The 27,732-nt window shown below is 37.8% G+C and overlaps 1 protein-coding gene across 2 annotated transcripts in view; it reads right to left on the reverse strand.

The window, feature by feature from the left end:
* Positions 1 to 27,732, reverse strand: part of TENM1 (teneurin transmembrane protein 1) — a 761,525-nt gene that overhangs the window by 190,108 nt on the left and 543,685 nt on the right. For both annotated transcript variants that reach the window (XM_027645293.1, XM_027645294.1), the window contains one exon: positions 18,515 to 18,775. In XM_027645293.1, coding sequence (XP_027501094.1) covers positions 18,515 to 18,775 — 261 coding nt within the window. The remainder of the gene's footprint in view (positions 1 to 18,514; positions 18,776 to 27,732) is intronic.

The following is a 27,732-nucleotide window of genomic DNA, read 5'->3' on the forward strand; positions in this document are numbered from 1 at the left end:
TAAACACTAAAAATGTACCAGTAGGCACACAGCAATATTCAGGGGGCTGTACAGATTCAAAGTTAACAAAAGTAGCAATGCATTGTAAGATTCCTTTTGCTAAAAGCTTTTAATTTCTTAGTGAACATTTATTGAATAATGTTTCTTCTGTTCCAGATCTCCTTCCCTTTCTACATGTCTATATTCGATACAGAAATCAGTATTTCAACTTCTTTCAGAACTTATTTAGTTTCATTTCATGGCACAGCAACATAAACAATATACACATGCTCTTATTTCATTCACCTGCTCACTTCTCTGTGATCTTTGCCTATATGAAGAATAAAGGTAGAGATTTCAGTCATCCTCTGCAAAAACATGATGAAGCAAATTCTGCTCCCATATAAATGGGTTCGTACAGCAGGGTTGAAACCTCATTCATAAAATGTATAGATTAGCTAGCATGTAAATGATAGCAATAATTAAATTAATTTAGTCACATGTATTTACACATAATGAGTGCTTTTGCCATGAGCTATTATTAGCACTTATAAGTTAATTCATAATGAGGAGGCAGAACTAAGGTTGATGATGCCAGCAAAGTGCTTGCATTTTTAGAAGTAACTTCCTGAGGAGCACAGGATCATGTCTGTTCCTATTTTGCCAGCTGGTTTTATGTACGTCAAATCATGCTGCCCTTCCTCAGGTAAAAATCCCGGTTCAAACAAATGTTTTCACCCAAGCAAACAGTTAGAAGCCAAATAAAAGTACTGCTACTATTTTAAACAAAACAAATTTTGACTGGGCTTTGCCACCAGTGCTGAGCTGGACTGAGCTGCTCGGATGCCTTGTAATTGCAGCTCACAGAATCCACCACAGTCGGAGCTCGGTGCAGTCACATTCACTCGCTGCGCTTTTAAAACAAAACCAGACTGACACATAACTTGAATTCTGGACCTTGCTAAACGAAATTCTAGGCCAAGGGTCATTTTTTCTTATGCCTTCATGTTGATAGGGCAGTCATGAAGTGTTATGCTCTAGTGTGAGATAATAAAATGCCTTGAGTACATTCCTGAGCCTCACTAGATGCAGCAGTCACAAAAGAACAGTAGCACACAAATGCAATAGATAATGAGAGGGAAGGCAGCCTGTTACACACTCCAAATGCTTTGGTAAATGTATTTAAAAACACTGATCTATTGCAGTAAAGTTAATATACTGTTTTATATTCACATTTTAGTTCAATTTCTTTGGCTCTCAATGAACAATGACAGCACCTGATTTACATTTGTTTCAAAGTTATTTAATGTTTTCCACCGGTGTCAAAATACTCACATACCAGTCCATGGATAAGAAAAATCACTGTTAGTTCTTTTCTAAAGCAATAGTCTGCAAGGTTTAGACAAGCAGAACTAACCCTTCACTTTCATTTTCAGTTAAGAATTGCCTCAAACCAGGTGCAGGACCTTACACTCAGCCTTGTCGGACTTCATGAGGCTTGTGCAGACCCACCTATCAAGCCTATCCAGGTTCCTCTGGATGGCATCCCTTCCCTCCAGATCCCATTGTCCATGTCACCACAAAGATATTAAATATCACCAGTTCCCATGCTGACCCCCAAAGAATGACACTCCACCGCTCTCCACTTGGACATTGAGACATTGGCCACAACTCTTTAGGTGTGACCATCTACCCAAGTGGTCCATCTGTCAAATCCCTGTCTCTCCAGTTTATAGACAAGGGTGTCATGAGGCACAATGCCTAATGTCTTGCACAATTCCAGTAGGATTTGCCCTAAGTGAAGCCATGCTGGTTGTCACCAATCACCTCCTTATTTTCCCTGTGCCTGAGCATAGTTTCCAGGAGCATCTGCTCCATGATCTTGCCCAGCATCAAAGGGACACTGACCTGCCTATAGTTCCCTAGGTCTTCCTTCAATTTCTGCATCAAGCATTTGGCAAAGACATACAGACAACGCTCGGGATATACCAAATCCCCAATTCAAAACTTCCCAAAGCCAGTATTCAGCAAAGCCTGCTTCTGACAGATGAGATGAAATATAATCTCAGGTGAGACACTGCACTGACAGAGGCTTTGGGGATCAGCCATTCAAAATGCAAAGTGCATTAGTTAGCAGTGTCCACCCTTAATCAAGAGTTCTAGGAACCAAAAAATTAAATCTCTCTGGACCCATCAGAAGACTACAAACTCCAACTGGGGCAGCATAGCCAACACGTTGGAATAGATGGAAAACTTTAAAAGAAACAGACCTTGCTATACCTGGAATCTGAAGCACAAACTATACAGGAGGAAAGGAAGCTGTGATTAACACCTTGTCAGGGGAGGGCAGCAACACAGTAGGATAATGAAGGGAAGGTTCTCATTTAATCTTGGCACAGTTTGATTAGATGTGTATTTCTTTGTTTAATAAACATTTGTCTATTTGGGTTACCTGCATTCTACCTAAAATTCCCTTTATTTATGACTAACTGATTACTGCACAAGTCCTCCTCTGACATGTAGGCATTATTATTTTACAAATGGATTCTACCAGCACATTCCCAGATGTATAGTCTTCAGATTCAATAAGCTTTCTGCATAAACAACAAATTGAATGGCCTTTGTCCTTATTAGTTTACAGAAAATTAATTTTTTAGTGTTAATTTTTGGGCTTGGGCCATTTGCCAAATTTTTAGGGCAGCTGCTAGAACTATAGACAATACACACAAGACAGACATGGAAAGATCTATTGGGTTGTATCCTTTGACTACAAACTGATGAAGAACAGCAATCAATGAATGAATCACATGCCTGCCACGTCCTCTATAGCGTATATTGAATTGTGTTGGCTGGTTTTAAAGAATTGCAGCCTCAAAACCTCTACCTCTTCATTTATTGCTTCATACTACTCTAAAAGAGACATGTTGGAAAAATTTAATAGTCAGTAGAAACATAATAGCTTTACACATTATAAAGCAAAGAAAGAGCCAATGCACCCATCCAGTTTGATCACCTTCACAGTCAGAACTACAGTTTCAACCATTGACCCTCAGATTAACCCTCATAGCACAAGGCTCAGCTCAAGCATGTTTTGAAAAACATTGAGACCCCAAGGGCTCCAAGTATTAAGGACTTACTGTCCCTTGGCAAATTATTCCCAGGATGAATGACTACATTTTTTTAAAATTGTCCTTCATTTCGTATTTAAATTTCTCAGACTGTCAATTAGAGCTACTGAACCAGCATTGCTGGGTCTGTGTCTGCCAGTAGATATGTTCTGCACTGTGTTCTTCGTGATCACAGCATCTCCTGGGATGCTAAATACCTACAGTGCTCTTCCCTCCCTGCACCCCATCCTTGTTTCAGTTATCTGAGTGACAACTCAGATTTCCTCTATGGATTCAGACCTTTTTAAAAAAACCTTCCCTTGAATAACAAGTCCCAAAGACATAACCACATTTTACACTCCTCTGAGTCTCTTCGATTTTATACATCCCTGGTGTTGAAATGCTCAGAACCGACTTGTCAGAGAAGTCTTAGTGACAGCTGTTATATTTCCCAGTTCCTTGACAAGATGCATGTACACATGCAGCCCAAAGTAGCATTTGACTTGTTGGCTCCATTTATCTCATTTACTGGCCCTTAAGGTCCCTTTCAGAGTTACTGCTTTCCAAAGTAGTGCTTATTAAATATTTTATATTTGGTTACTATCCCCCACGCTGAATCTCATTTGGTTTACTGTGTATCCTTCTGGATCTTTGAAGTGTTCTGTATCGACTTCTGTGTCAGCAATGATGTTTTTAATGTCTGCAGCTTAAATATCAGATAAGAAGCACATTTCTGACATCTTTCACTACCATTTCTCATAAAGATCATGTCCCTAACATGGATTCTGTATCGTGCTATGCTCCCCACACATTTCAGATATTAAAAAGGCAATCAGTTAAATTCTAACACTGAAATAAATGCCTATATTATAGATAATTTAAAAATATTATATTTACCTATATTTGGTACTTAATGTTTCAAAACACAGACAACAGCAACAAAGGAAGCAAGTACCCCTTTCCATGGTCTCCTCCACTTTCCTTTTCCAACTGCTGTAACTTCTATGTTACAATATACTATATGGGAAACAAAAGATTCAATAAATTAAAAAATTTAAACAATTATCCTTGACACAATAAAAGGTTTTTTATGCAGAAACAAAACAGTTGTGCATATTCTGACCTGGTACCATCTTAGTAACAAATAAGAATAATAAAGAAGTTCTCCACATTTTATAACAAAATTCTGCATTGAAGAGCTTTATGTATATTAAATGAGGCTTAAAATGAACCTGTGGAAGATAAGACAGATAATATATATCTATATTCATATATTATTTGGGCTCTTCAGAGGACTGGCTCATCTTTTAACTCTGTCTTTGTAATGTGAAGTAAAATAAGCCTTCATGTTGACGAGGATCTATTAGCATTTTTGCAATCCAAAAAATAAAAATCACTGTTTGGAATCACTGTTTGGGAGATTAGAAAACTGCCAAGTGATACAGTTAACACCGTTAACTAAGCCTTCACCTATGACCTTTCTCTATGAAAGTGCCTTATTCTGATTAGGCTTATTTTTTTTCATTTTTCCTACTATTCCATTAACTTCATTACACATACTGCACACAGGCAAGCATTTCAAAGTAATACTAGACAACCTCTAAAGAAGAGACAATCCGGTGTAGTGAGCAAAACCTGAGTATTTCCAAATGTTTTAAATTCCACCCTGCAGAATGGGAGTAACCATGGCTTTCTCATCACTACAATTTGTCATGTTTCAGTCTCTGAAATGACAGCTCAATGAAACTGGGTTTTCTCCTTCTTGAGTATTTTCTTTTAGGATTACTATAAATTTCAGCCACAGCTATCAGCTGATCACAGAACTGAGGTGACCCAGAAGCACGTCTCTAACTAATCCCCTGGGTGTCCACATGTTAGTAGAAACAAGTTACATTCAAGAGAAAAGTCAAGAAATTAATTCAAAGGTGAGTTAAGAAATGCCATTGAACTTGGTATCTAAAATCAACCAGGCTGGATGAGTAGAAGGTTATTCCCTGTCCTGCTATTCTTAAGGAAATAAAAGGGCCAATAAGAAAAAACCTCTCAAGATTAGAATACTTGTCATCAGTTTTCAGGTCACTACCTCTAAAATACACATGTAGAAAATATTTTTAGAAGTAATTAAATCACCCAAACATAATGAGCCTGTCCTGGTGGCTCACTGGAAGCATTCAAAAAAGGGTCCACATGTGAAATTACCAACATAAGCTGCTGGAGAGAAGCCAATTAAAAACTCCTCCAAATACAATTATTCACATGAAAAGGAGGAAACACTCGACTGCCCACAGCCAGTTGCTTTTTGGAATGTTTGCTTTCCTTGTATTTGCATATGGATCAATAAATGAAACCAAGAGGAGGAATTATCTAATCTGAGGAATTTCAAAGCACTTTTCAAATTAATTGAAATTTTGATATATTAGTTGTCCAAGTTAATCCAAAGCCAACAGCAAATTTACTGAGATAAACAAATTCCACACTTTTCACCTGTTTACCATTTTAGTTTGAATAGTGATGGATTTCAGTGCAACCACTCACATTTACAAGGACTATAAATACTGCCAGGATTCAAACTGTCTAACCTGCTGCAAGCAGTAGCTGTATCAAGACAAAGCAGGTGTGCATTTGCCACCTACCAGAATAAGCAACACAGTCACCCCCAAACTTGCATCCAAGAAGAGGATGACACACACTTCAAAAGATCTTTCTCCACATCACGGGAGCATTAACAAGTCCTCTAGTTCTCCAGGAATGATTGCTTTGCAAAATTATACAGATCTTTTGAAACTAATTTAACACTTCACGTTTCCACTTCTTGACTTGCCTAAGCTTGGTTTTTCAGCTTTGTCAGCACACTGATACTTATGTGGCATAAAAGCTTCAGAATATTATCAATCAAGGACTTTATTAACACCATCATGTTGATGGGGACGTCCTCAAAGGACATAAGGAGTCTTTAAGACAGGAAAGAGTTAAAACATTATAGCAGGAAGGAGAGAAAGTAGCAGGATGGGAAGCTCCTGCCATGTATTTTTGGCTGCTGTGCTGTACACCTGAACTAGACAACCACATTTCAAAGAATACTCAATTGCTGGGGTTTTTTTCTCCCATGGGCATACAAATCTGCGAATTGCATCATTACCTACTGAAAGGGCAGCAATGGCAGGGATAGCAGTGCGGGAGCCTACATGGGGATTTTTTGTGATACAGGAAACTGCTGTCAAAGATTATCATCAAAACATGATCTGAGCTGGCAAAGCCAACAGTCAAACATCTCCATTTTGTTGACTATCCTTGCTGCTTCCAAGCTGGCTGTGGGTTATTTCTGTTTCCGCATTCTGACTCCTACTGCAAATTTCCCCAGTGGGAACTTAAAACCTGAGCCCTGCCAGCTGTCTAGAGCCCGGATCAATCTACATGAGTCCACAGCCAGGGATTCGATTTTGTTTCACAACTGCACAAACCTGAAGCGTTGGAAGAAAACAATCTGAAACCATTTGAAAATGGCAGCTCACTGCCATTTCTCTTACCAGAGGCTTCTTGCCATAAATGCAACCATGATTCAGTATCTCAAGAGCTTCTACTGGGCCTGAGAGAGAAACCCAACTGTGCCACGGGAAAGGATGTGTCGGTTTTTCTTTTTCTTCCTTTTTACCAAGCAGAAGGTAGGTGATAATTCAATCTGAACTATTACAGAAGCAATGACTGAACAAATAATTCTACAAAGATTTACACAAAACCCCAGTTGATTTAGACTGTTTACTTATTATGGTTCTTTATTTACATTAATGAGCACCGTTTGAATTGTTAAGTAATTGCATATAAACATGTTTATTTTACCATATGTACAGCTGCAGTATTGTTTTAAAAAGGATGCAGTATGTAACAGTCTGTCCACTTTTTTTCCCCTTTTATGTTCCAGATCTCTGATTTAGGTTTGTGCCATTATTACCCACCAAGCAATGTATAAGATACCTGGAAGAAAGTTCAAAAAATTCCACTATAGTTGACTGGTAAAGTACAGAAAATGCTTTCTATTTGATTTAGTATTAAAAGGAAATTGGATATCACTAGAATAAAATGGTGATGCCAGAAAAGCATTTTGAGAGAAAACGCAGAAGACTGTCTTTAGAGAAAAGATGTCAACAAAAATGAGTGACTGAAATAATGCAGGGTACTTCAGACATGGACAAGAGGTACTAGGGATCAGAAATGAATTATTACGCTCTAAAATGATCCAATAAAAATCGAACTGTTGTGCAGTAATCAGAAAATGTATTGGAAAAGAGATAGGTTATAAAAAGAAAAAGGAGCTTTCAAGTACTGTAGGCTGTTAGCTACTGTGGAAAAATCTGGATTCGGGAGTTATATTTCTAACAAAATATGCACACAACCAAACGCAGTTGAATTTGCTGTTCAATAGGTAGTGAACTATAAAAATTAAAAAGCTAGACTGGAGACAGAATCACAGGTTAAAATAAAAATAATCAATGCAACCATCAATAGGAATGTCGAAATGAACACTGTACTGACTGAACACGTAGCCACGCAGGCTTCAGGAAGAATGACTCAATTATGTTTTTCCCCACAGGCAAAGACATAAAAGATAGTTGTAGACACATTGAGCACATCACAAAAAAGCATTTGGGCAGTGCCCCTTGTTACAGAGGAAGAACTGCAATTCTAAACTGTGAATAATCACAGAAGCTCTGGAAGAAAAACACTCGGGCTCCGGAGCCTCGGGCAGCGCAGCCCTGGCAGCCACTGTGCCACCTTCACCAGTGCTCACCAGCACCCACCAGCCCACAAACACACAACATGGGAGAGAAGGCCTTCCTTTATCGAAGCAAGGGAGAGGCACTGGAACACCAGTTTCTGAGCTGGGGGGGGAGAAGGGCTGAGGATTTTTGAAAGAGGCACAAAACCCTTAAGTAGTTTGATGCTAAACTGAGGCGAGGGAGGGGTGGAACGCAAAGGCTTCCCGCATCACATATCATCTCTCATATTCTCTTCCTACCAAACCAGGCAGAGTTCTCAGGACTGAGGCATCCCTTACACCTTCACTGGCAACGAGAAGACACCAAAAGACAACAGAGACTTTGCAGAAGACCAACAATTAAGCCCAAATGCACTGACTACTTATGAGTAAATGGACACTGATGACCACTGAGGGTGGCATCGTCCTCAGAACAGCAGTTTCTAGCTCCTCTCTCACTACACCACAAAAGGATGGCTCTTTCCTTCACATTCAGGCTACTGAGATAAATGTATAACTTAAAAGTCAAGATACCACATTAACACCTGAATAGGTTGATGATATTGTTGCATCATTCCCTGAAAGGGAAATCCAGGTTGCAAAGCCCTGCATACACATGGCTTTTCACTTATGCTCAACTAATTTGTATTGAGATATATGAAGAAAATATATGTCACCTACTTATCAAGACATGACTTCAAGCCAGGCCTAAGTCAAGCCTTCCATAATTATACCAGGAAGGCAACCACCATCATATTCACTCCCTTTATCTCGACCTTTCAAAAGCAGTTTCTGTGATTAGAAATGAGACTTCATCACTATCATCTTCCTTATAAAAGGAAGTCATGTAATATATTGGGAAACATTTTAGCCTTGAGAAAATTTAAAAGTACTTAAAAATAAATTTGGAGTTTTTCCCTTCACTGTGAGCTTTATCTCTTTACGGCAAAAGTTCCACCCCTACCTGTGATCAGCAGCATAACCTAAAGCAGCATCCTTTCTGACAATGGATGAGAGAATGTGATCCACTGCCACACCCAAATGCAGCCATATTGCAATCAGTAAGATCTGGCTCATGGAGACAACTAGCTGGAAAAAATCACAACATACATCACTGTCTTATGAAGCAGTCTGAGAACCTGCAACAGTACCTATCATTCAGGTGCATTCTGCTCCTGAGATTTCTGTAGTAATCAAAAGGTTCAAGCGTCCATAAATTGTTATCTCATAAAGAAGATAACCGAGAAATTTCCAGTGCTGAGCTGTAAATCCTGCATCACTCACCAGGTCCCACTGACAGTGCACAGACAGCAAGCAGCTCTACTACATGATCCCAACACTGACAGGTCAAGCAGATTCAAATAAATTACATGAGATAATTTCTGACTGTGCAACTGGAGATATGTTTGTATCAAATTATGCAGAAAAACATAAATTCAAAGCATGCCTTACGACCCTGCAACTTCTGCCACAGTAAAACACTTGCTCTGAAGGAGCTTAGCATGACTGGACAATAACAGAAGGTCTGCTGTCTGAAAAGCACTGTTTGGGGAAAAATTAATCAAATATGATGTTCTTAAAAAAACCCAAAGTGCCCCTTGAAATTGCTGTTGAACAAGGCAATAAGAAGGGCAGATGAGTCTAAACAGCACTTCCAGGTATTTCCTCCCACATATATATCTTTCAAGATATGTGGTTTCATGGAATCAAAGAACCTCCAGATCACTAACTGTTCCCAGCTCCCATTCTGGATAACCCAAGGCAAAGGAACACAGTTACTTCACAACACGTGGTTCCTGATGCCCGAAGAGCTGCCCTTCTCTGCTGCCAGTACAGCTCATGGCCAACAACTCACAGTCAGATGCTGACAAGGGCTGTTCAAGTGAAAGTCAGCATTGTGAACGTGGTATAAAATCTGCATGGCAAATCATCTGGGGTAGAAACTTAAGATAAAGAAAAAACCACTGGCAATATAATTAGTCATTAGAATACGTGAATCTGATTAAAAAATTACTCAAAAACATCTGTTAGGGAGAGGAAGCAGCCTGCAGGAATTATTCGGGGCTCCTAGACCCATATTCTAGAAGAGTTAATTATACACATTTCCTCTTACGCTCATGTTACAAAATATAAAGTCAGGGTATAGAGTTAGATATGATTAAAGAAAACAAAATTAATATAGAAGATGCTGAATTTCGTTTTGTAAGCCCTGTATACAAAAGCAAGTTCAAACAAGTGGCATTCAAATCTGCTTTATTCTGAAAAAGCTAACCGTAATTTCATATACAACTTCCCATTCTTATCCTATTTTCTATTGCAGAAATTAGAAATAGTCTAGTATGTTCAGTTTAGCTTTCACTTATAGAAGAATATGAAGGTTGTAGCCATGGGAAGTAGCCACTATGTTCCTTCTAGATGGTCTGACAAAAGCTACTTGCTACTATTAATGCTCCCCATATGTAAGATGAGGATATGCTAATATTTGTAACCCTGATTTATGCTGATCTTCACCTTACTCCTAAGCCCAAGAGGAAATGAAATACCAACAAATTTGAAAACGGAATTTTCAAGACTTTCTCATGTAATTTAACACACAATGAATTAAATGAGTAAAAATTAAAAATGGTTGAAAAGGAAGAACAAACAACCTTTTGTCATTCACAGGATGACAATAAATTCTTGGAAGATCTCATACCATCAAGAAGAAATAATATTTAGATTAAACCTTGCTAGACTCTAAAATGATAATTTGACAGTATTTGTCACTTCTGTACCAATCCTGTGCTCATTTGCTAGATCCCTTCTTTTTATTTCACTTTCAGTATTAAAATTTGGAGAGCAAGTCCAGAGGAGGTCACAAAGATGCTCAAAGGGCTGGAGCCCCTCTGCTATGGAGAGAGACTGAGAGAGTTGGGGTTTTTCAGTGTGGAGAAGAGAAGGCTCCAAGAGACCTTAGAGCACCTTTCAGTACCTAAAGAAGTTACAAGAGAGCTGGAGAAGGACTTTTGACAAGGGCATGGAGTGATAGGACAAGGGGGGAATGACTTTGAACTGACAGAGGACAGGTTTAGAGTAGATATTTGAAAGATATTCCTTATTGTAAGGGTGGTGAGGCCCTGGTATAGGTTGCCCAAGGAAAGCTGTGGCTGCCCCATCCCTGGAAGTGCTCAAAGCCAGGCTGGATGGGGCTTTGAGAGACCTGATCTATTGGAAGGTGTCCCTGCCCATGGCAGGGAGGTTGGAACTATATGATCTTCAAGGCCCCTTCCAACCCAAACCATTCTGTGATTCTATGATGTGACAGCTGAAAAGCATTTTCCTATGGGGGCAAACCCAGCTCTAGTTATCTTTGTGTCTAATACCATACTGACTGATAGTATAAGGAACCAAATGAGAGTAACTTGATCTCATTTATCTGGTACCCTTAACTATAATCCTGTATGATCAGAGTTCACAAGTTTTCCCTTAGCCTTTGCACTAATGATGTTCCACTGGGAGCTTTCAGCAGAACATCCCAAACTTTGATGAAAAACACATTCAAACTGGTAGAAACATCTACATTTTAAGACATGTAAGGGGAAATGGTTTATATTTCAAAATAGCTATGAAACAAAACTAGCATTAAACTAAAATAAATAATTTATTCCAAAGGACATATATATAAAATATGACTGTAGGTTGTTTCTGTAAAGCAAATTTCCATTCTTCTAAATCATTTTAAATTTTAACCAAAAGAGATGAGAAATAAAGCATAATGGAAACTTAACAAAACAACATAAATAAAACATCACGATAGACATGTTGATTGTTTAGAATGGAACTGTTCCCAGCACCACACTTGTCCAGAGATGTCCTCCTGCAGAATTCATGATAAATGCCTAACAACAGAAAAAGTATTTTGCTCAGCATCTCCTCAGTCTCAAAGATTGTGAAATGAAGTCAGATAACCCTCACCCTTTTACACTGCAGCACCCCAACAGAAGGCACTTTACTGTCTATCCCATCTCAGCTTCCCCCTCTGTGGCCACCTAGATAAACTAAGGTCCCAAGTATTTCAGCATCACTGCAACATCCTTTGGCACCTTAAAATATTTGTGGAAATAAATTTACTTTCTGCTCATTTTCACCTGAGAAAGTAAAAAGGACTTAAATGAAAGAAGGAATAATGATTTATATTGCTGTCATGTCCACAAGCCACATCCACCATCCCTTCTGCATCACACAGGGGAGGAAAGCCAAGTGATCTTTTTCTGAGCTCTAATGTCAATTTACTGATTTCTGGGATAAAAATTAGACCTGACTGTTCTCCTCAAGCTTTCCTTCCTCCTTGCTTTTAGCTACCCATGAAAGAAAACAAAACTGCAGGGCTAAAAATATTACAGAGTCTTGTGTAAATGCACTGATAGCTTTTACTACGCTGTGGGCAAAGGTCATTTGCATTATGGAATATAAATAGAATATGTTCTAAATACTGTTTCACTACCTTTAATGCAAGACGCTAAATATTATTTTGTGTCTGTCTTTAAATTAGTGTTTATTGTGCTTAAAAGAGAAATAAGGGGATGTTTTAACATTGTGTAATGATTTTAATAGACCATATGCAAACTGTAAAGATTAAAATAGAAGACATGCAGATGCAATGCCCTCGTCAGTCTGAAAAAGTAATGAAGATTGTAATTTTAAAAGGCAGAGTTTTCCCCACAATACTGACAAACAAGTCATTAGCTGAATTTCCATATATAAACAATGTCATAAATTGTTCAAATGCTGGGGGGCACAAGCGCAAGACTTTCATATTACAGCTGAGGTGACGTTACAGTGCTTACAGAAGCATCTCACACTTAACCAAAGCAATTCAGATAACTTACATGCTGCCTTTGAGACAGTAACATTTCCAAAGGAACCACTCTAAGGTCAACAAAAGCATCTTACACTCTTAACAACTCCAGCAGAGCAGTTACCATGTCAGTGTATATGCCAATGCTCCCCAAAAGGCACTGCTATGTTACTGCAGGGACTCACACGCTTCCTTTGACACTGAGGAGGCTTCTTTGAAACAACAGCAGAAGCCACCAACATAAATACCATCTGAACACTAAAAGAGAAAAAGAAACACAATAGAAGCAAAGGAGGTCTTTTATTAAGGGAAGATAAGTGGCCCTTTTCTGTCAAATATCTGAAAGTATCATAAATCAAATATCTGACAAGCTATAGTAAACTACTGAAGTTGGAGGAATTTTACCATGGGGGCTTTGCATTTTATTGATGAGGCTGCCTTAATCTATTAGGTGACTTAAATGATCTGACAGGCAGGAGTGCACAAACAGAATGCAATCCATAATAAAAAGGCAAAATAAAGCACACAAGGAATTAACAAAAACTATTAAATGGCATAGACGGAATGGGACTAAGACCAGTGTTTATATTTTCTAGGCTTCTTACACATACTTGACTTAATAGGTCTACCTGCAAATCAGTAACTCAATTTCTTAATTGCACCACTGTAAATAGAAAGTGACAGGATAGAAGCTACTGGAAATACTTCAGCCATCATTATTACAAACACAGTCCTGCATAGAGAGGCAGTTACAATCACACTCGTTCTCAGAGCATGTATTGTTATTGTAATGTAGCTGTCGGTAATAATTTCCTGGAGCAATGAGAAAGCCAGAGATCAGCTAAATGCCTGGTTTGTTTACAAAATAACAGTAAATAAGAGCAACATTAATCCCAATGCTCTCACTTTCTTACATTATACACAAGACTTTTATGAAGAGACAAATTCCAGTCTAATTTAAACAGGTGTGAATTCACAGTAGGTCTATTGACACACACCATAAATTAAATCAGAGCCTTGTCCTTAGCTAAATCCTCTCCATGTCTGCATAACGACAGCATTCACAAAGCTGCACATCCCATACAGCTTCAGCAATTCCAGTATTTCTTTTATTAATTAAGCATCTTCACCCCTTTAATGAATATGTTAAGATACTGAATCTCTAAGTGCAAAGACTTGCCCAAAACTCACCTGTCTGCCCAGCAATCACAGAGAAAAAACCCCAAGATTTAGGGACAGTCAAGAACTCTGTTAAATGGATCACTGCTCCCATGCTATAAAACAAATACTTAGATGAATTACCCAAGATTAATCTTACACGTTTCTAGTTCATTAAACTCAGCTTTGATCTGTAACCTGCTAATTTCTCTACTACATCTACTTATCAATATATGGTTAATATTTTTATCCTATCTTTGCAGTCTGCTGTTTAAAATTATTGATAGTATTAAAAGTATTGTTTCAAACAGAACACTGATGTTAAGAAAGAAGTTTCCCACTAATTTATGTGGGGAAAAAGGAAAAAATAAATTTTTCCACAGTTGTTTTTTTCCCTCTTGCTTTGTTTTTAAAAAGACAAACATGATATTAAAAACATTATTGACCAGATCTCAAGCACTCTAATGCTATATTATATGGCCTGTACTAATACCCTAATTTCTCACCCAGAAATCTCAAAGAAGTCATTGTGAACTATAGCTAATACCCAGTTGTCATAAAATAATGCAAAATAATGCAGCCTAAGGAAATGAACATGAATCAGGCTCCCAGACTGAGTGTGCATTTCACAGTACACTCACCCAGCACTGGGAATCCTGTACTCTCCTTTTGGTTCTCACTATGGGGTAGAGAAAGAGTAACTAATTGCATAAAAACATCTAAGTAGATGTCAGGAGTAAGCCAAACAAGTCAGCCTTAAAAGTACTTCAAAGTAATCTGACAAAGCAAAAAAGCTTAAAAATCATGTTATCGTAGAAATGGCTAAAGTTCTGTACCAGCTCTCAGCTGAGATGTAGTAGCTAAAATTAAGAGAGTTGATGGCTGTGCAAACATGTCAAATGTGACTCAAAAATGGTTTATAGCATGGCATGAATGCACCTGAGGTGACATTCATCGTGTCACAGCTGCACAGACATCCTGTAAAGAGAAACATGAGAACTGGATGAACAGCAACAAGGAAGACTATATGGACACAAAAAGGATTGTAGGCTGCTTTTTAGTACACTGCCTAGCAGGGGACACAGATTCATGTCACACAGTATAATTTTAGATGTACATCTGAAGACCACTCTTTTCTGTAGATCAGGGTTGTATCCCTCTTCTGGACTTACTTCATAAAAAATAAATAAATAAATTAATGAATTTGCCAGCTCAGTAGTCTAGCAGACAAAAGCAGTGAACTTGATGTTCTGACATGCTGCAACGATACCCTCAGTACCAATGAAGTGAGGGTAAATGCAGTCTTCTTCAACGGAATAAAGGAACTATTTTTGATATGGGTTTTCTGTAGTGTTGTTGTCTGAAATTTACATTCACATACTATACAGTAACACTGCTCATGTTTAAATAGAGCTATTTATACTATGTCAGAGATAAGCAATGATCCCAAAGAAATTGGTCATTCATTTTGTGCAGTTAATTTATATTTTGCTTAGCCTCAGGCAAAGCTGAAGGCAGTTTGAGCACTAATAGGCTATTATTAGTTGCCATTAACGTTGACAACACTAAATGGGAATGTTGGTGTTTCATACAATCTGTTCAGTGCTGCCAAAACAACTCAAGTACGTTTAAACAGTGATTATGACAGAGTTGGTGTGTCTATGAAGGAAAACAATGCTCAAATACATTCTCAAATTGGGCTACCCAGAATACACAGAGAAGTATATATCCTGTGTCACGGAACTTCCAATTAGAGCTTAGAATGACTGAGAATGCCAAAAAATAGCTGAAAAGAATGAAATTTAAAAAAAAATACATTAGCTTCAGATAAAGACAGCAAAAAGCTGTCTTTAAAGCAGGTCTACTGGAGTCCACATACTTAGTTATCCCAATGTTATCACAAAAATATCTGTTCTTCATTCGTAGCAAAATTGTGCTCATAGAGGAAGAAAGAAATAAACCCCAAACCAAAACCCACCTGACCGTTTCAAAATACAGACAACAATAGCAATTAGTTTTCTCAAACGATGCAACAACTCATTAACTTTACTCCAGTTACAAATAGCTGTGTTCACAAGCCATTTGGTCGAACCCCTGAAAGCCAGAATTGCTAAATATTTTTCCAGCAATTAGACAGTATCGTGGAAACGAACATTTCATGTACTTCCAGCAACAGAACTTATGCACTCGGATTTCTCCACAGAGTAACTTTCACAGAGAAGTTACTGACTGGCACAAAAAAAATACAGTTCCATGGCAGGAACTGAAAGGATAAATGCAACACTTGTGGTCCTCCAATAAAACCCCTGGCACAAACAACAGCACAGAAACAGGAAGATGTGCCATCTATGACATAATTCAAGTAGAGATTTGTGAACTTCTATATTCAAAGAGTGCTTTGTTACTGAGTGTCAACCCAGATGGAAAATACACTGTTCTCCGGATCAGGAATCTTCACTATGAACTTACCTGTGAACAAATGAATATAGCTTGAACCATTGTCTTCAAATTTATCCACATATTAACTTTGAAGACTGTAATTTTTATAAGGACTCAATGCCACAGGAAACACTGATACCTATTTTGTTGGCCCTGCCTTAAGACACCTAAAGAGTTCAAGTGAATTTGGGTTCTCAGTTTGTCTCTCTTCCAACTTACTCTCTCCCTCATTTTCCTCTCCTAACTATTTAGTTAAAATTGGTACTCAGGTACTTCAAGCACAAATCCCTGATTAAAAAATTGTTATAAAGCTTAAAAGGAATGAAGTATTAAAGCCACATGCAAAAAGAATACTCTGTCTACACCATGCAGAAAATTAGTTTAAATTGAATAAAATCATTCTCAGAGACAAACCTTTAGAAGAAATCACTCCATTCTTTGTTGGTGAACCACAGTGACTGTGTGTCCCTACCTTAATGACACTTAACCCATGGTTTCTGACACATTCATGTAGGATGATGAAGGTGGTAAAAGTATTTCTTTTGCTACTTACTGTAATTCTAATCTACAGAAGATTACTTACTTAGTGCAACTTGCATGGATAGCAAAACATCAACACCCAGCTGCACCACTGCATTCCAGACTGAAATACATAATTCAGTTTTATGCCTAATTTGCTTTCAATACATCCACTTCCCAGCATCTTAAAACATAATGTGTATTTTTTAATCTGAATGACACAAGTACACACATTACTTTCTCATGCAGCATTCCCTTTTAACCATTTTCATAGTTAAGGGCCAACCAATGCCAGGCAGACCAGATTCAATTCCTTCAGCCACCATTGAAAACCCAATCTCTTCGGAAAATACCCAAATACTCCTCCCCTTCAACCCCAAACAAAAACACCCTCAGCAATGACACTCCACAGAGGATGGATTCCCACAGAGGATGTGGCAGAAGCAGGAAGGCAGAAGAAAGGCATCCATTACATGTTGGAAATGGGGTGGCATCTGAAAACTACGTGATTCTAAGGACACAATACCATGTGATAGCACAGAATGCTTAATCCTCAAAGGCATATTTAATTAAAAACAAGCTGAGCAGTAAAACCTTTTTTTTCAAACTCATGCACATAATCTAATGTCTTCAAGCCTATGTTGGACATTATCATTGATACTGACAGACATTCAGATGAAATTATAATTACCAGCTTTGTATTTGACAAATTCAAACACATAACTATAGAAATGACATTTATAGCTGAACTCTTTCATCTTATGACTATAATGCTACTAAAATGTATCACTGTCAACACTGAAGTGTCAATCTGCCACTTTTACTGATTCCTCTATTTCTTATCCACTTAAAAAAACATATAAAATAACACTTAGACCTGCCATAACATGCAGTTAATAAACAGAAATTAAAATACCAGCTAAGCTTGCTGATGTTAAGCATGATATATTTGTTTACTTACTACACTCCTTAAGGAAACAGAGTAGGTTGTAATCAATTTTGATGCCGAGATAGAAAAAAATATTAATTCCCCACATGTTATTTAATTAAATACACATTTTCCCTTTCTGTGACACACTAAATCATACAAAGAGATCCTGAAAGAGAATGAATATCTAAAAAACATCCCCCCAAAAAAGGCACCCCACCCAAAAACCACCCACATGACCCAGAAGCTCACTCTCCATATGTAGAGAAATATAGAAGTGAAATATGACAAAGATCTGTTCAATCTGTCCTACTAATAAAGGCATGTCTTGAGGTTTAGCACAAAATTAGAGGTAAATAGAGCAGTTAGGACTCCAGGTTGCCTCTCAAGTCACCTGGTTGAAGTCTTAAAGCTATGCCCAGAAGCCAAAACATGTGGGAACAATTCTGTGCAAAATGTGATATAAATGTACATATATGGATTTATTTTAGAACCTAATTCATAGGCTACCAAATTAAAATGATAAATATCATTTGATATAAAAATGAAGAATGTGGGAAAGTAGTCTCTAGAAGAACGATGTTTTAACAAAAACGTTTCATTTTTTTGGTCTTATTTTCTGTCTACGCTATAAATACAATACACTCCCCAAACAATCCCTTCACTTTACATATAATAAAGAGATCTAAAAAGGAACAGGAAAAAAAAAGAAAAAAGGAAAATAAGAGGGGTAGAAGAAAGTTTTCAATAAATTACTACTTCTACTGAGTACATTAGACGCATTTCTTTATTACCATTCTCCCCATCAGACTTCCTTTCATGGTCAGTGTCAGTGAGGGACAGCGCTGAGTTTGCCCGGCTTGACAAGCAGGAGCTGTGTTCCGACTTGATCCCCCTCATCCACATCCTCAGGGCATGATCCGGGGAGGCACCACCTTCTGTTTCGGTCTCCACATCTGAGCCCACCTCTAGCGGGTAACTGTGCTCAGCTACACCATGTAAATCAGTCTGATAGCCAGAGCAGAGAATATGGGGAGTCTCACAGAATTCCATGTCTGTAAAGAAACAAAAGTTCAGAAAAAAAATTTAGCAGTGAAAAGCATCACAACTTTGATTTTCTTTTGGAGAATCCGTTTCGAGAATTAATGTTGTTAATACTATTTGAAGACTTTTTTTGGTCAGTGACTCACTCTGCTATCTAATCTACTATAACTATAATAACTAGAAGAGGGCAATTGTAAAATAGATAATACTGCACTGTAATTGTACCTTTTTGTCTGAGAGAAATATGTATCATAGCTCAAACGTGTACACACCCACACGCTGATAGTTGTACATCAATTTACAACCGGAGTGAGTATCTGCAAATACAGATACTTTCTTGGGTTTAGCCAGAAAGGCAACAGCTCTAAAATTAATCTCAGTATGTTTTTATTATAGGGAAAGTGGAGCAAATTTGCAAATAGGAAACTTACAAAATAAATTTTGAAATATTTGGTTAATCACAGAAGACAAAGAAAGGGTACTTACCATTGGCTCGCTCTTTGAGAGTGCTGTCCTTGCATATTCACACCAGTGGGTTTTGGTTCTCCAGTGCTGGTGGCCTACAGGAACTTCCTAGAAGAGCAGTGACTACTAGGACTGTACAAGTGCCATCTCCTGACACCAAGTGATCAGAGATTTTAGAGTTGTACAGTGCTCTATACTACAGTTATTCTTAGAAAACACGGCAACTGTAGAGCAGCAGAAATCCGAGGACAAACAGAAGGTGGACAGGACCCATAATGTGAATATGCAGAGGAAACATTCTCGAAGAACTACAGGTAAGTAACACACATCAGCAAATTACGACTTTCCTTTGAGGTAGCCTCTGCATATTCTCACTTGTGAGAATCCAATTACAAATGCAACTCCCAGGGAGTATGACAAGGAGTTCTAATTAAATAAGGATTACAGAACTGCACTCCCTAATTGAACATCAGACCTGGGATGCCATCTTGAGAGACTAAATACAATATCAAATATGCATACAGTATTCTTTCAATTTCTGGAAAAGAAACATTAGACACGAGAGTCATTGACAGAGACTGAGGACAAATACGCTCTTCTACCGTCATCCTAACTAAAGCTTTAATTTGCCAAACTAATCCACTTACCAGCCAGTGAGAGGAATGAATCTTACTTTAAGTACTCTCTCTGAAATAACAGAAAGCCCTGGTATTTTCTTGAAGGTATCAACCCAAATCTACAAACCAAATGCTAAGCTACAATATCCTGAGGTGGTTTAATTTATAAGTCATCTGTCTCTACATATCTTTCCTTTGCCATCAAAACATTCCTGAAGGTCTTGGCTGTAGTGACAGCCCATATGGGTTGGCTTTCAGCTCAGGAAATGGCAACCAATTTTCTGGAGGGCAGGGGAAGAAGGTGAGCAGCAAACAGGAGTGGCCACGGCCTCACTTTCCTATGTGAGAGTCCTGAAAGGTCACCTGTTGCCCTGGTATTGTCACTGCATTGGGTGGCCCATCCCAGCAGCACCAGCCATCCCTGTTCCTGCTCCTTTCAGAGCAGCAAGGCAGCTGTGGGGGCACCTCAGGTGCTCCATCACCACTCTGATCTCTTCCCCTTGTTCATAGGAGGAGGACACGGTCTCAGTCCCACATCTGAGAAGCTGAGACACGTGCCACCTCCACGAGCCCTGTTCCCCAAGTCTCTCAGATGCACTGAGTGTGACTCCAAGATTTGATGGGGATGGTCAAGAGAAAACAGCCACGATGCTGCAAAGAAGTAGTTTCTGCAGTAGAGTGAATATTTGGCATTTGAACTTTGTCTACCTTACAACACAGAGTTCTTTGTGCTCTCTGGGGCCTGTTTAAAACTGGCACTTGGTTGATTGGCAGAAGGAAGGAGGAAAAGTATTTCATGGCAGTACTTGTAGACAAAAATGGAAGGTGAGAGTGGACACTACTGGTTCTCAATCCTACCCAGATGCATGTGAGACTCTGAAACCTGTAAGACCCTCTGGAAAAAAACCTCTCCTTCCTGTCTGACTAAGATACAAAACACAAAACATTTTGTCTTCAGAGAAAACCTGTTTTTCTGAGATTTTCAAAACTCATGGGGCATGGGACACAGAGAGGCAATTTTGCAGAAAGCAAAGTACTGTAAGTATAGTGTTGCTCATACAATGCCCTACTTTTAAGTATCATTTTGATTATGTGTTACGAACACAACAAACGAACAAAACTGTTTTAATCAGACAGCATGGACCAAATCTTTGTATGACACAAAGAGGGCAGATATTGATGCTCAACACTTAAACATCCCAACAGCACTACACTTACTTCTACTTTCATTTTGACAGTATTAAATGAATAAAATCACCTTTATGAAAAAACACTGGTCCAAATGGTGCACACCAATTCTTATTTTTTCTTTGGCAAATTCAAAAGTAGCTCCCAATAAGCAATGAGGTAGCTTGTCACATGCAGGGCTCCAGCCCAGACTGTCCACTCCATCAAAAACGTATACTATTTAACACATCATAACACATCTGCTTTAGCAGATGACACAAAAAAGAGGACTAAATGTGTACTGTCATTAAAAAAGTACATTATCAAAGAAAATGAAGATTTCGGTGCTAAAAACATATAACATTGAAGTAAAGTAAGTTAGGGCCATACACTTGGACAGGTGTGTTTAAAAGCACTGGTAGGTCTTCAGTGCTTCTCACAAGCTCTAATGGGGAGGTGCAGCCAATCAAGAACAATTCATATTGAAAAATACACTGAGTTCTTTCTACATGAAATAAGAGAACTAACAGGATTAATTATCAGCCTTAATATTGGTCTCAATTTTGAGGTCCACGCTGCAGAAATAACCTCTAATGAAACTGCCCCATAACTTTTTATTTCAATTCTTTCAGAAAGCAGTATTAGTTCTAGTTTTAACTTAGATAACTGTAAAGTTCCACAGCAATGCAGGATTCCTAGAGCACGTCTCTGTCAATTAAATCACTTTGGGATTTCAAGAAATATCATCTGAACCTCCTTCCCCTTCAAAGCAGATTTCTACTTATTTTCACCATCTGAGGAACTTCTCCATAATTAAAAATTTTCTCATAACTTCATGGACCATGTCAGCTGATGTAAGTTCCTCAGGGGGCAAGGATGTAGGCATTAATCTCATGGATGTCCCTCCAGGCAGATGTCTGCCCTTAGCAGTCTACAGCCCACATTCTCCCTGTTGGCAATTGCATATGCCAAGGGGAGAATTCATCCCAGTAAATCCCACAAATGCTAATTAGATTACATGTGTTTAAGATGGACAGAATTTACCCTTCTGTCTACATGTTAATTCATTTTTTTGTGTGTGTGTGTAGCAAAAAAAAGTGACTTTTTATACTATAACTCATGTTCAACTGAAGACTAACACAATATATTGCCTTAATGGTCTATTTCTTAAGTATACAAGCATTTGCAGTATTTTAACTCCCACGGGATCCATTTTCTGAAAAGCACTTAGAATGCCAAAAGTGGCTGCTTTTCATCTGCATATCTAACTTTGTTACCTAAAATACTATATATTTCCACAAGGAGATAAAGTTCAAGTAGATTTATGGTAGATTTAGTATTACCACAAAGACGTAGTCACAAGAGAAATAATAGAACATTAATATGGAATTCAAGTTTTTGCATGAACTGTGGACAGAGAAAAAAAGGTTGCACTTACGATAAAAGGATTTTCACCTCTGGACTCTTATGGAGCCTGTTGCAATGAAACTGTTAAAAATACAAGTACTTTATCCTGCACTGATATTTTTTTTTCAAAAGTAACATATGAGGAAATATATCTACCAATCAAGAAAAGGAAAGCAGGCTGTGTGTGTTAAAAAAATAAATCAGCATTTCAATTTCTACCTCAAAACTTAATTTTCCTACAAAAATAAATGTTCAGAAACAAGCAGCTAAAGAGGAGTGTGACCTCACTGGGCAATGGTGTCCCTGCTTTTTAAGGCACTCATGTTGATAGGAGCATTCAGCAGCTGACCAGGCAGACAGGTCTTAATATGGCTCCAACTCTGCTCACTGACAAAGAGCTACTGAAAACTCCACATACATTCACCAAGTATTTATTTATTACAGTATCAGCTTAGCCAGCAGGACAGTTAAAAACCTAAAGTTATTATTTTCATGCATATATAAAGTATTTATTCCAGTACATCTTCTGAGTTAGATCTTTTGTATGGCCAGGAATAACTGTGTGCCAGCTACTCTTTCCACAACTCTTTTAGTTTTTCTGAAACAGGTAAAAAAAAAATAAATTACCCAAGTGAAAGACCATGGAGGTCCTTCTCTCCAACCTAATATTTCTGCAAGCTTAATGGCCTTGCATGGGTTGTGGAATTTCCTCACTGTTGCCATTTGCCAAGAATTTTGCTAATTTCAACCAATTAACTAACATTTATTTCAATAAAGAAATATTTAAAGATAAGACTATCGAAACAAAGTAGAGAAAAGAAACATAAAACTAATTTACAAACAGAGATGAGCACAAGGAACCTTGATTCAAATTTTCCTATTCCCTTATGGAGAAATGTTATTTTGTATTAACAGCAGAATGACAAATAATACTTATTTAAATTACTTAATTGACTTATGTGTTCAACTAGAGAAAGAGCTTACAGGAAAATGTAATCTATTTATAATCTGCAATAGTTTGACATGTTGCTATTATGTGCCTTTTATGAGCCCTATCATATAATTAAGCAATTGTACCTTATTGATTTTAAAAGTCTCCTTAAATATCATTGATTCACAAATTTATTTTATTCTTGACTCTTGCTATGAGGTGGTTCTTACTCTGAGGATGTTCCCTGACCAAACACAGACCAAGTCAATTCTCTGGATGAAAAAATACAAATTGTTCTTTCTGCAAATGTAAAATTACAAAAGAGCATAAGTAGCTCAAAGGCAAGGAGAAAATATTGATGTCTTGGAAGTTTAAATCCATGGTACATATTTTGGCCCAGTCTTCTCTTTCAGACTGGAGGTTATTTGAGAACACTGGGAATACCAGAGTCTGGGGAGCAGAACAATAATGGAAGGGACTCCAGAAAGGCAAATAATATACATTAACCTGAATAGTGTCGTGTTTATGCTTGTGTTTGAGGGAGTGATAATGGGAATGCAGTGGAAAAAGACACCCCAAGCATGTAGCTTTGAGGTTGTTGTAGGGCTTGGGATTTTCTAGTGTTACACCACAACTTTATGTATGCTTTTGCACACTGAACTTACTCCAGTGGGTTAATCAGCAAGTGCATCTTTCGTGGTTCAAAATGAGAGGAAGGGCAGACCAGCTACTCGTGGTACAGGAGACTCAGAGAGATACAGGGAGGGAGAGAAGAAGTAAGGAAGAAATGTAAATGGGGAAAGTGAAGATCGTGTTCATTTTTGGAAGCAATACATATGCATCCTCCTAAATTAGAAATTTTGAGGGCTATTGAGCACTGCTAAACTCAGTGTGTTCAACGGTCCTTAAAATTTCTCATTTCTCACCTGAGGACTGTGGTTTACTGGCTGCACACTGGACTTGAGAATTAAATGGGCAAAGATCTTAAGCTACTTCCTAAAGGCATTCGTGTAACACAACCCACTACATAAATTTTTGAATACTTTTGTGTATTCACATTTCATTTAGTCAAAGATCTTACTCGTTTCCATGTAGAGAACATGCCACATCATTCCTAGGACAATATAATTCAAAGATATTAAGTTCCAGTAACCACACCTAAGAAAATGATTAAGGAAGAAATAAAAAATCAATAAATTTGGAAAAGTCCATTACACTGACTATGAATTTGCTTTATAAACCTCATGTTTATAACAAATTACATTATTACCACAACCTAAACCTGAATTTTAGTTGCATTTATTTTAATTAAAAAAAGATATACATATTACACATAAATAAGAAGCACATAAAAGATACCATTTGAATTTTTATACTTGTATAGAAAATGCATTTTATTGTACATGTTTTTCTTTGCTATATTTCAACCTTTCCATGCATTCCCTTATTTATGTTGCTCACTTTCTTACATTAATCTCCAGCTACCACGAGAGATAATAGAAAGTTAAAAGTAACAGTAATAGCAAATAAAGAAGGAATAAAAGAGGAATCGGAGTCTGCTACAACACTGAGTTCATGAAATTTGCAGATTAGGCAGCTAAGGGATCAGGAAAGGAAGATGCACTTTCAGGAAACTCTTTGGCTTGTTAAATTTATAAGGAAGAAAGAAATCTTTATTCCTCAGGTCCTTCCCCAGAGGAACCAGAGGATGAGATTCCTACCCATGCCTCATGGCAAAAAACTTTCTAGTCTTTTCTTCAGAATAATTCTTCAAGCTTAAAGAAAGAGGACAGGAGGAGACTGAACCTAATTTTAAATATGCTCCTGGAGTCCTAAGATACTAATTTTTATTACTATTAAAATCAACATGAATAAGGAATGTACTTCTTAAATTCTGCACAGAAATTATCCTGATCCTGTAAGGATGTAGATAAACTTTCTCTCTCCTTAGAAGCAGAATATTCTTTTTAGAGATCAAATTTTTAATGTTAAACATTTTATTTTTAAAGAGTTTTTTAACTAACAAGATGCCAGAGGAGGCTTTTGGAGCTACAATGTGGGTCTCACTTTAATTTAGGAAGAAACACTCTCAGTATGAGACTGAGTAGGAATTTAATCCTTGAAGTTCAAATACATCTTAAATATTGCTGACTATAGTCTCCTATTCCAAAAGCATGGCTTTACGAGGTAAAGTACTTTCATTCACAGGATTCTGTTAAAGAGAAATTTCTATTGCAGGTACTCATAAATATCTCCCTTTTAATGAATTTTAGAGTTATAAAACCATAGCAAATGCCAGGCATTAGCATTTAACCTAAATTTCTCATAAAGGAAACCAGCTTAATCTCAAATAATGACCACACTAACTCTACCCTATTAAAGACAAGAGGGAAAAAAATACAATTATCACAGATGAGAAAGAACCTCAATATAATTTCTAAGGATAAATTAAATTCCTCTAATGCTACAGGTGAAATTGAGTTTGGAAAAGCTTGTCTTACAATATATTCACTTACAATTTCATTCTCCATATGCAAAAATGTATTAAGAAATGAAGAATTTTCAAGGAAAAAGATTTTCTGTTTCCAAAAACTCTAAGAGAAAAGCATTCCAATTTTCTTTCAAGAATTTTAAAGGTTCCTTGGCTCTGAAATAATTTTTCTATTACAGGTTTTGGCATTTGTGAATGTCTTTGAGGGAAGCAATAGATAATGTATCCTTTCTTCTTCTGATTAAATTTTCAAAATTAAAGGTAGAGAAGGCAGCACTTAGGCTTTAGGTCACTGTGACTGTCTCAGAGTAAGCATTTGCCAAGTGCATAACTTTGTGATGACAGGAAGACTTTTAGAAAGTTGCTATCAACAGAGATTTACTAGAAATGTTCTCCTTTACTGATGGACTATTCAACAGACCCAAGGCACTCAGATCACAGGTGCTGCTCAAAAAGAATGATCAGAGTAACTCAGCTCCTCACCTTAACTTTCACCAGAAACTACGAAGCTCTAATAGAACTTTAAAGTAGCTTAAGAGAGTATCAAGGGTATATTACCAGCCATCCTCCTCTGAAGTGACATGAGTGGAAGGCAGACAGTAAATGGATGCAGAGGAAGGTGGTTTTGATCCCCCTGTGCCCGTTTCAGTGAATGCTCAGTGAATGAATTATTTCAGACAGGGAACAGCACAAACGAGAAGAAGGTTTCAGCAGGGCTGCACTGACCAAGTCGCACTTCTTCACCTTCCTGGTGACTGTTAAAAATGCTGAAAATTAGGAAAAAGTATTTGCAAAGGAGCAGATGTCACAGAGAGGTCTAAGGACCTAGAGGTAAAATCCCTTAAAGGAAGGGGTGACGCACAGGCAGTCACCAGGAACACCTTTTGTGTGTGTGCGTGCAGAACAAAACCAGTACAGACCAGGAGAACAGTCCTTTAAATAACTGAAATTGGAAACAGTTTTGGGCATCAACAGCCCATCCTCGGGCTCAAAAGAGGGTCAAGTTAGATCAGGGTGACCAGAGTTCTTAATGAAGCATATCAGAGACCTCCTACAGAGCAATGACTGCTGACCACACCACTAACGTGGAACACAGAGTGTTATGAAGCATTTTAAAGCCATCTCTTAGGTGAGGTTTTCAAAAGACACCGGGTTAGGCCCCAACAATAAAACTGAAAATCCAACTTTATTCTGTGATTTTGAAAATCCAACCCATTAATTGATTTTTCACTTTTCTCCATAAATTTAGTCACCACTTTTTAGTATGCAATCACCTTTTCCACTGGAAAAAAAAGCTCAAATCAACTCAAAGATGTCCTCTGTTAGAGCTTAGGACAGCAAAACAGTTTGACTTTGACTTATTTCAGATTAGAGGAGTAAGTATTTGCACTTCTTTTTTCTCTTTTCTTTTTTCCAGATCATGCAAAAATTTACACACAGGGATCATGATCTTAATAAATTAACATCTACTATGAAAGCAGTGTATTCTTTAATTTAGACTGAACTGCTAAATTTAGTCCAGCAAGTACACCCTTCAGATTAATCTTGGAAGAAGGAAGAGAAAGCATGAGCATGTGCACCAGCTCTTCAGTACTTCCATTCACATCCAATTACATCCCACTGCCAATCTGACACCAATGAGAACATGAAAGACAACTTGGCACGTCCGTTCCCTTTGATTAGCCAACTGGGGATACAAATTGTCAGTCAAAAATCCCTCCTCCCCCAAAAAACTCTTGAGGGGTTTGTCATCAAATGTTCCATCTGATCAAGAAATGGGAGATTTAACTGCCTTCAAAGAATTCTGACCACTTCTGCTCTCTTCTTTCCTCAGGTGTCCTGTTTACCAAAGAAATGTCAATAACAGCAGTTCAAACTTAAAGGTCAGCT

This window comes from Corapipo altera, unplaced genomic scaffold (genome assembly GCF_003945725.1).
Source record: "Corapipo altera isolate COAL_440 unplaced genomic scaffold, ASM394572v1 65, whole genome shotgun sequence".
Taxonomy (NCBI): Eukaryota; Metazoa; Chordata; class Aves; order Passeriformes; family Pipridae; genus Corapipo; species Corapipo altera.